Raw genomic sequence first — 10,599 nt, 5'->3', positions numbered from 1 at the left:
GCATTCCTGTTCTTTTCCTGTTTGGGGTTTTCTTGAACTGCAGATGTAAGAGATTTTTCTCAGTTCTGAGTGTCAAGAGATTTTATTTACAGGTTTAGTTACATTAACAGATGCTGTGCAGATAGAAGTGAAGCAATGGTATTTGTTTTGCCATGCAGCTGGTTGGTCACTGGAACGTTTCTGTTCCTCTCAATTCTTGCGCAGAAGTGAGTTACTTAAAGTTTGGCTACAACGGTAGCAGATGCTGATGTGGCAACCCAGACCAAACATTCCTTCCTGCTTCCATCAGCAGTGCAGATTCTTTGTTTAAAGGTCAAAGGAACTTAACTAGTAAGGCTGACTCATGCAGATGTGGACTGTATGAACACAGTGTACTTTCATTGCGCCTCCTTTGCACCCGTAGTAAGGGTTTCTTTCTTTGAACCGATAAATTTGATGTAATCATAGGCAATGAATTAAAATACTGACATTTTGGAGTTTTGGCCATGATGATAGTGCCTCAATGGAAAAAATACTCCGCAGATGGTAACAAATGTGCTGAAACTAGCTCATGAAACTGAAAATATTAAAATACTCTCACAAACTATTTTTATGAAAGGTGTTTAAAGAAAAAGAAGCCTGCCTACATGGAGACTTGAAATCTCTTTTCCAGCAATAGATGTCTTTTAAACCATGTTGTTCCCATTCTGGCTTTATACTTTGTGCTGTGCAGAAATGCTGTATTTGTGCTTGGTTATATACCTCAGTCACTTCCAACAGGCATGTTATATGTTGTGTTATACATACGTAACAGTAACGTTTATGCATTACAGAAGTCTTTTCTCCCAATTATAGTTACTTGTTGACAGGGTTCAGTTGTACCACTGGTTCTTGATAACCCAGAGTCATTTCACCTTGCTTGGGAGTATACTACCTGGCCGTGTATGTCCACATGGTAGAAAGGCATGTCTCCAAACACCCAGGGTTTTGTGTTTCTACAGTCCTCAAGACGCAGCGTTGCAGATGTGACACAGAGATTTGGAGGAATTAATCTAGTATGATATGGGGGTTTTTGTCTGTGAAATGTCTCGCTCTAAGATACCAGTCCAAATCAGGTGGATTTGGCTTCATGAACTTCAAGAAATGCAGTCTCATTTACTCTTCAAAAAGAGCCACAACAACCCCACAAAGCTAGTTGTTAAGGGTCGAGGGCCGAGGTAAACAACCCCTCAAATTCCTTAACGATTCTCCTGTCTCTCGCTGGAGACAGAAGATGTTTTAAGGGGAAAGAAGAAATTCACACCTCGGTTTTGCGTTATGGAAACTGAAACAAACTTTTAATACACAATAAATCCACACTATAGACTACTATGTATGTGTACACGAACCCAGAAAAGAGAAGAAGGAGAAAAAAATGAAGAAGAAAAGATTTGAACGGTCTGTTCTTTTCAAGGTCAGTTCTCGGCAGGCAGCCAGTAGCAGAGCAGCAGTGCGCGGCCTCGCTTCGCTCCGGCCTGGTCGGATCCCTCTCGCGCCGGGAAAAAAGGCGGGGAGAGAACCCCGCTGCTCTCAGGCGGAGAAAACTCAGGAGAGCTCGCTGCACGAACAGCCGGGAGTCCGGATATCTCACCCGACTCCAGATGAGACTCACGGCAGGAACAGTTCACGGGCCGTGATCCTCAGCGGGGAGAGAACCCCGCTGCTCTCAGGCGGAGAAAACTCAGGAGAGCTCGCTGCACGAACAGCCGGGAGTCCGGATATCTCACCCGACTCCAGATGAGACTCACGGCAGGAACAGTTCACGGTCCGTGATCCTCAGGTCCCCTGGGGGTGCAGGCCCTCAGATTTCGGGCTGGTCGTTCGCCGGGTCGGGCCTGGTCAGGCCTGGACATCTGCCAGCGGAGTATCAGGAGCTCTCCCTCCGTAACGCTGTCCAGAAGCCCGAGAGGCTGCTCCGCCCCCGAGCTGCTGCTTTTAAAGGCTCCTGACGTAACGTTACGTTCACCTGACTCTCTTAACCAATTAAATGCGGAATGATTGTTCTACATGGAATAATTCTATTTGTCCATCTCCCAAAACAAGGAAGTTTCAGCTCAAACCAGGACACTAGTGTTAACTGGTCACCTTTTTTTTTTTTTTTTTTTGTAATTTCAAGCCTCCTGTCAGTCTGTGATAGCTAGCTTGCATGAAAGTCTATTCTTTCTCAAGACAGCTGTATTTTGTAATTTTCTTTTGAAATGTAAAATAAACATTTAAAAAAATTAATATTTATGGAAGTTACCATCCAAGGGTGGCTGATTAACTAACCTTACAGTAATTTTTCATTTTTCGCTATAGTTGTTCGTGGTCACTGTGATTTTATTCTGGAGAGATGTTACTGCTTCTGTATGCTAACTCCAGAATGTCAAAAGTTGCCTAGGCCTTACCTTTGCTAGCCCATTTCTTTGTCCTTGCTGCATAAGAAAAGGTGTAGTATCCATCACAGAATAACAAATGTGAATTTTGTGTTTTGGTCTTAAGGCACTTGATATCAACTGAGATAACCAAGGCAGGAAAGAGATTGAGGTATCCTTGTGGTGTCCAACTTATCTAAAACTGCAGCTGCTTTGGTTTCTTCCATGTCTTAGGCAGTTGTATTGGCTGGTATAAAATGAAAGAAGTGTTTTTTCAGTTAAAATCCAGGTAAAGATGACATAGATTTGTATACACATCTATTGTTTTTAACTAATGAAATTGTACTAAACTCTTAACTTGTCTGCAATGCCTGTTTCATCCACAGTTTGCTTTGTTTCCTAGCATAATGCTCATGACATGAATGAGCTGGAAGAAGCATTACGATACAGAATCACAGAATCATCTGGTTGGAAGAGACCTTTAAGGTCATTGAGTCCAGCCATTCACTCAGCACTGCCAGGGTCCCTAAACCATGTCCCTCAGCCACACATCCAGACGTCTTTTAAACACGTCAGGGATGGGGACTCCACCACCTCCCTGGGCAGCCTGTTCCAGTGCTTCACAACCCTCTCTGTAAACTGACCTACAATTGTAGGTCAATTTTCATTTAAAAAAAGGCTAATGAAACACATGTCACTTCTGATAACACAGACAAATAAGGAATACTTTAATGGTGCTGTATTGCCATAGAGATATATATTCTTATGATTTGCTGTAATAAATGTCTGCATTTTGGTTTATGCATGCTGAATTAATATCAATGCTGTGTAAGCATTGATCTGGCAAAAGGGAACTGAAGAAACGAGCATTTTACAGTCTCTATATCTTTAGTGCATGTTGGCAAAGAACGAATTGGAGATACTTAAAAATTCCACACATACAATGGGAACAGTTGAATACCATTTTATTGAATGAGAATTTGTATTTATATATATATCACTTATTTTAGGATTATTAAGACACAGCTACTGTAATGGTCATTCTTTGTTCATTGTCTTATTTTCCTTACATACTTTTTAGAGGCATATAGGATGCGTCTAGGCATAGGATAGGATAAGATAAGCTTTTTGCACCAAAATTATGTCCTAGATACTGGGTGCTGCTTATGGCAGGTTGCACGTGAGTGTCTGATATATATATATATTGGGGAGAAAACCCATGGGAATGTAACACACTAATTCATCTCTTTTGAGATCTTTTGTTTCAACTGTAGTATTTTTCTTTTATTTTAGAGGAAGTCCACATCTGAAGGGAACCCCACATTACAAGGAAGAACAGTGTGCTCCCTCATTACATCTAGAAATGAGGAAAGTGCTGGACTTGCAAGCCTCTATCACAAGGTATGCTCACTAATCACGTCTTAAAAATTTTTCTGCATATAGCAGTTCATTATTAAAAAGTGAAGGGGAAAGTGGATGCAAAAAGACTTCTAGTAAGTTTTTAGGCTCGTTAATAGGAAGGACTGATAGTTATTAAAAATAAGTTACTAATAGTAAGTCCAAGGAGGTGAAAATGTAAATTGCTGTTTTAAGACTTCTTTATTTCTGTGCTTGGCTATGTGGATATTTTTGGCATATCGATAAATGTGTTTGTCCTTGGGCTCAAAGCATGAATTAGAGATTTCATGGAGACATACATACTTAAGAACAAAACTGTATGCAGCATTTTGACATTTCCCCAGCTGCCTGCAGAGGGTCCGTATCTGTCCTGGAAAAACTTTTTGTTTACCTCTTCCTTTTTTTTTTGTAGTGACTGCCTTCCCTGTAAGTAGACTTTGAACATGCTAAGTAAGTGTATGTGAAAAGTGGTGAAACTGTACAGCATTAGGGTGGAAAAGTAACAAAGTGCAATTTGGGAAAAGACCCCACAGGAGAAAATAGATGTTGGAAGAAATGCAGTAGGTACTACAAAAGTACCTGGGAAGCTGCAGGTTGTTATCTGCATGCAAGTAGTTTAACAATAGTTGAGGATTTTGAAGATGTTTGGGGAAAGATTTAGAAGAGGTCTAATTTCTACTTTATCAGTGAGCTTAGACCATAGGTTAGAAAGTGTTTATAGTTTAGGCAATATTGATAATTTTCTAGGACAGATGGATAATTGATTGTTGGCAGCAATGTCATATGTTCAGTCAAAAGTATTAAAATTGTGTTCAACAGTTCATACATGAGTAAAACAGTTCCTCTGACAATACAGACCTGTTCTTGAACTCTGATTCCTGGAGAGAAATAGAGAGGGAAACCACTTTTTGTCAGCTTGGTACCTTTACTGTCTAGAGGGCTTAGGCACACACTTCGTAACTTACTTCATGTACTGTCTCAACATAGTTGCTGATGCCTGAGGCAGTAATACGATGTTCGTAATACGAACTGGTTTTACTGTGACATTGATTTGAGATGCAGATTTTTTGAGAATGACAAATACATTTGTTAGTTTGCAGTCCATGTTAGAGGATCTACTTGTTGCTACTGCTGATGGATTTCTCCATCTTGTTCACTGGGATGGTATGACAAATGGAAGGAAGGCCATTAACCTATGTACAGTTCCATTTTCTGTGGACCTGCAGTCTTCTCGAGGTAGGTTTAGGGTTTTTCATTGCTTATGATTAGCAAAATACTGTCTAGTATAAAATATTACCTCTGTTCGCAAGCAGAGATGAAAAAAATTGCCTTTTCTAAATGTGAACAAAATAGCCTGTTTATTTTTTTTTTCTGTGAAGTAATAAGTAAAACAACTTAAAAGTCTGGCTTGCAATATCACTGTGTTCACGTATTTTTAAATTAGTGATGTTTTCTCAGCAGGTTCATTTTTGGGCTTTGAAGATGTTTACATCAGACATATGGAATATTGTGCCACACTTGATGGTTTTGCTGTTGTTTTTAATGATGGCAGAGTTGGTTTCATTACACCAATGTCAAGTAGATTCACTGCTGAGGTATATTTCCTTTAGTATTACTAGCATGTACTCTACAATAAATGTGTTTTCCTTGGTCTCTGCATTTCAGCTAGCTTACTACTTTAAATTCTATTCAGTTGCAAAGAAATTAAAATTTAGCAACTGCTTTAGAGATAATACAAGAACAAGACTATATTTCATACTCTAGATTGAACTAGGCTGTTCTAGGACTAGTACCTCTCTATGGGATAACATAACTGATAGTAGATTTAATTTTTTGTTAGAATTTCAAAATGTCATTATAGTTCTGATGTCTTCTTACTATCTTTCTGACAGAATTCCTGTTGCTAGTTGTAAGTGGGGTGATAAGAAGTGGTTTCTCCTATGGCAAAGTATCATAGGTGCTATTTCTAGCTTTTAGCTCATAGTGACAAGCATACCTCAGAATGTGTTTTACAGGAATCTTTTCCAAGTTAGGTATTTTCTTACCTGTAATTTGGCCTACAGACTACTACATCTTGTCATCAGATCTCTATTTTGATTAGAGAAAACCCAGAGTTAGTATGTCCCATACTCCTTCACACACTTACAACATCTGTGATTTCTGCTTTTGCAGATGAGAATTAATTTTCTTGTTTTGTATCTTCATCCTTAGTACCATCTACTGATATTTTTTCATACAGTATCAGTGATATTCTTGCCTTGCAGGTATTGACTTTCTTTGGTTATTCAGGGCTCAGATAAATGGTTTCCTTACATACTGGCATCTTTCTGTAATTTTTATTAAGAACTATGAAATCAGATTTACATATACTGCATTTTGTTTATCTGAGCTATGTCACTTAATCTTGACATTGGCAATTGAAATTTCCTAAGGTGATGAAATTCAACTTACAGATCTGTAATATGATGTAGATGGGTAGTACATGGGCAGAAGCTGACTATCGTGAATAAAAGCAATGTTTCAGCAAAAATTCTCTGAATTCTTTTCTTTGCAGCAGCTGCATGGTGTTTGGGCACAAGATGTGATTGATGGAACTTGTGTGGCAGTAAATAACAAATACAGGCTAATGGCATTTGGATGTGCCAAGTAAGTTTTGGAAGGCTGGTTTGGGGTGGGTGTGGGTGAATGATTTCGTTAAAAAGATTAAGTATTAGTTTCTTACTAGTTTGTGTTGCAAGAGCTGTAAAGATTAAGATGATCAGCCTTCATAGAGATTGTATGATCAGTTCTTTCAAGAAGTCAGGAGGGAAGAGGAAAGGAATGATTGTCTGCTTGAACTCTAGTTGAAATTGGTGCGTGCTATTAAGCTCTGGAGAAAAATAAAGAATGGCTGGACCAGTAGCAAGGCTTGGAAAGTACTGCTGTCCCAGTTAATCTCAAAGCAGGACTATAAAGTTAGTTTTAAGCAGATAATCATAATGATACTGGACAAGAATCAGTACTTTGCACCCCATGAGAAAACGTTCTGTGAAGTGTTGATTTGGTCAGGAAAAATGTTGCCTGTTTGAGTTACTGTGAATATGTTTATAAATTAAATGTTGCAAAATTGCTTTTAGTTGTCCTATTTTGCTTACCGCGCTTTCAAGACAGTTCCTCCTCGATAATATTACTTTAGCTGGTCTAGAGTGCACTTTTTTTTTTTTAAATCATACTTTGTTCTTTAGAGCATTGCAAAAGATCTGGGTAGTTTAGTCTTCAGCTGTCATGTTAAATGGTTTTCTTGGTAGTAGTAACAATGCAGTGTGGTGGTTCTTGCCTCTGAATCAGGAATAGTTACTATAATTCATTGATCTTGGTGTGCAGTAGTACACTCCTGATGCATATTTAGCACTGAGGGAATGCTGACTTTCCTCGTGGATTGTCTTGCAGTTGGAAGCTATAAATATTTGTGGATTTTGTGTGTATTTTCAGAGAATGAAATAGCATTACTGCATTGGTTATTATAGGGCTGGTGTTTTGGGTCCTCCATGGTCTTTTGGAAAATGTCTTTTTTGTTTCATGAAGTCCTTTGAGTGTTACTTGACACTTGTTTTGGTTCTAGTTGAACTTGGTATTGATGATACAAAAAGCAGCTTTTGTTAACCTCTGGAAGTTGCTGAGTCTAAAACACATGTAATCTCTTCCAGCGGCTCTGTGCAGGTGTATACGATAGATACCACCACTGGCGCCATGCAGTTTTCTCATAAATTGGAGCTGACACCAAAACAATATCCTGGTGAGCTACTTTTATTACTGGAATGCTTCAGCTGTTTTTAGGGTATTAAAGAGAATTTTTATCCTTGTCTAGTTAACAACTACTTGTTGTTTGCATTATCACTGATGGGATTAGTACTTACTCTTGCATGTCTGTAGTAGTTTACTTTTGTGCATTTGTTCTTTCAGCTGCTTGCTTTTAACTGTCTTGTATGAGTTTCATATGTGAGGGTCTAGGGTTGGGTGTTTTGGGGGTGGGGTGATTTTGAATCTGAGTTAGCCATTTACAGACAGTGCTGCTTCTGGCTGTTCATTTTTAAATGCTGTAGATCCTAGTGGTTCCCACATGTAGTCTTGAGATTACTTTTCCATTACTTACCTAAGAAAATGAGAGACTATTGTCAAAACTGGTAATGAATATATAAATTGAGTAAGCCAGCACCCTGCCTGAACTGCAGTGAACAGCTCAGTGGAAGTTTTCATGTAGCAGTGATAAATATTGTGAACTTGAAAGTAAGGAACATACAAAGTGGGTAAATTACATCCTCAACTGCAAATGTGTTGTGTCTATCAGGTTTCAACAAAAAAATCAAATCTGTAAATAACAGAGTTTCACAGTTGTGCTAAGTGCCAAAGGGAAGGATTCCAAGCGTGAATATAAAATTATGTTTTGTCCTAAAAGCCATTTTGCCAGAATTGCAGTTCTGTGGTTGTGTCATAGCACAGTGTATTTCTGGCCTGTTTTCATGTGTTCTTAGTTTCATATGAAACCAAACACATATTGGAAAGAAAACATGGATTTGTTGCTAATTCATTTTAAGATGGTCATTTTGATGAATACAGCAAATAAATTGATTGAAAAATCAAATAGTTATTTCTGTGTGTTTTTGTTTCTGCTCCTATGATGAAAGCAGTTGAAGACCATTTTGTATTTTCATGTGGTATTTTATTGTCTGTTTTTAAATAGATATTTGGAATAAAACAGGCCCTGTTAAACTAATCAGGTGGTCACCTGATAGCTGTGTTGTGATGGTGACCTGGGATTGCGGAGGCTTCTCCTTATGGAGTGTTTTTGGTGCTCAGCTTATCTGTACTTTAGGAGGTGATTTTGCGTGAGTATCTTTAATGAAAATGTAAAATGTTTTATTAGAAACCTTTATTTTTAAAGTAATACATTAAATTAGCATTTAAAAATATTCTTCCATTATAATTCCTTGGACATTGGAATTATTGAATAATATTTAGGAGGGGTTTATTTGAACATAAATGAAAATGTATTATTTTCTTTTTGCAGTGGTCTTTTTGACCATAAAAGTGAATTACCCTAAAGGTGACTTTAGCATGCAAATATTAGAAGTCCCTCAGTGCCAGAATATATTTGTTGAAAATGTGCTACCATCCTGAAATTACAATTCAGATGGTTTATGCTAGACGTCTGACAATTGCATTGCCTTTTATGCAGTGTCGTGTATCAAACAGGCTTTATAATTTGAGGGGAGGTTCAATATGGATCCGTATGACAATACAAAGATAGAAAGATAATTTCTTATTTTGATGAAGTTACTTCCAAACTCAAACCTGTTCTGTTCTGTTTTTAAGGTATCAGTCTGATGGTGCCAAAAAGGACCCTCTAAAGATCAGTTCTATGGTAAATATGAATGCAAAAATACTGTGATAGGATGGCTGTTCGTTTTTTTAAAAATTATTTTTAGTAAAACAGATTTTCAGAAAATCAAACTGTCATTCTTTAGCTTTATTAATTTTAAAGAGTAAGATGCCTTCAATATACCAATGTTGTATTGAAGGAAGAGTGAAGAAAGGACAGCTGATGATTTTTTTTTCTCATATATATATGCCCAATCATGAAGTGTGTATGACATGCCTTTTCTTGGCTTTGCTTTTAATATTGAGAATGAAGACTTTTGGTTTTACTTAATATCTCTTTTTTTTTTTTTTTTTTTAAATCTGGTGCTATATTTCAGAGTACAGTGAGACACAGGGCAACACTAACTGTAAACTTTCCGTAAAATATCTAGTTTACCTTTGGCTATTGAAGTAGCTTAACTCAGAGCAAGAATTCAAGAGAATCTTCACTGCTGTTGTTTTAGTACAAACTAATCAACATGAAATCCTGCTAAGCTGTCAAATCAGTAGATGCTGGTAAATATCGAATGCAATCTTCAGGGCCTCTTTCACAAACCCTGATGAATTTTGTGCAATACTTCTAACACATTTGATTTATGTATAGCCTTGTTGTTAGGAAAATTGATAATTTTAAACATGCATCCCTAGTGAAAGTACATATTTGCAAGGACACTACAATATACCTATGCCTATCATAAGATCAGTTACAGTAAGTTTCTGTAGTTCTTGTTTTCTGAGAATACATAGTGTTGGGTTTGGGTTTTTATTATTGTTCCTCTTCTACATTCAGACCTGGGGCTCAGAAGGGTATCATCTGTGGGTTATTGATGGGAATTCTTCTTCAAACATGAAGCCTGAAAGAGATGCAAACGAGGTAGCTTGCCAGTTTGGTATTCTGCAGTTTCATTTCATCAAGAGTGCACTCACTGTTAATCCTTGTATGGTAAGTTTTTTTGTGGATAAATGCATCCTTATTTTAGAGCGTATTTTGAGCTTTCAGGTGATGTCTCTAACAGTTTAAGTTGGTTTTGCAGCCATTAGACTGGTCTTCTTTTTTTATCATAGAACTTTAAAATGGTTCTTTGAAAATACTGCTGTGTAATACTGTAACATAAAACCTACTAGTGCACAGTGATAACAAAAGCTGAGACATATAATAAAAATAGTGCTTATTTTTCATGCTCAATAATGCTTATTTTTCATATTGTTTATGTAGAACCTGTTAATATACTGATCATGTGTTTTCCTTTGTTTTCTGTACATGGAGTTCAAGGTTGCTTTCTTGTTTGTTTTTTGTTTTGTTTTAAATGTAGAGTAATCAGGAACAAGTCCTCCTTCAAGGAGAAGATCGCTTGTATTTGAACTGTGGAGATGCAACACAGGCTCAGAGTTCCAGAAATACTTCAGCACACTCTGACCATAAGCCTACTAG

The 10,599-nt window shown here is 37.5% G+C and overlaps 1 protein-coding gene across 1 annotated transcript in view; it reads left to right on the top strand.

The window, feature by feature from the left end:
- The window catches only part of RIC1 (RAB6A GEF complex partner 1), a gene marked incomplete at its 5' end in the record, with an annotated part of 31,091 nt that overhangs the window by 8,485 nt on the left and 12,007 nt on the right, over positions 1-10,599 (top strand). Inside the window, 9 exons of the mRNA XM_010137120.1 lie at positions 3,666-3,773; positions 4,864-5,006; positions 5,229-5,365; positions 6,325-6,416; positions 7,457-7,545; positions 8,491-8,635; positions 9,123-9,171; positions 9,958-10,110; positions 10,481-10,599. Coding sequence (XP_010135422.1) covers positions 3,666-3,773; positions 4,864-5,006; positions 5,229-5,365; positions 6,325-6,416; positions 7,457-7,545; positions 8,491-8,635; positions 9,123-9,171; positions 9,958-10,110; positions 10,481-10,599 — 1,035 coding nt within the window. The remainder of the gene's footprint in view (positions 1-3,665; positions 3,774-4,863; positions 5,007-5,228; positions 5,366-6,324; positions 6,417-7,456; positions 7,546-8,490; positions 8,636-9,122; positions 9,172-9,957; positions 10,111-10,480) is intronic.

This window comes from Buceros rhinoceros, unplaced genomic scaffold, assembly GCF_000710305.1.
Source record: "Buceros rhinoceros silvestris isolate BGI_N320 unplaced genomic scaffold, ASM71030v1 scaffold7715, whole genome shotgun sequence".
Taxonomy (NCBI): Eukaryota; Metazoa; Chordata; class Aves; order Bucerotiformes; family Bucerotidae; genus Buceros; species Buceros rhinoceros.
This window is presented reverse-complemented; position numbering and strand designations above follow the sequence as displayed.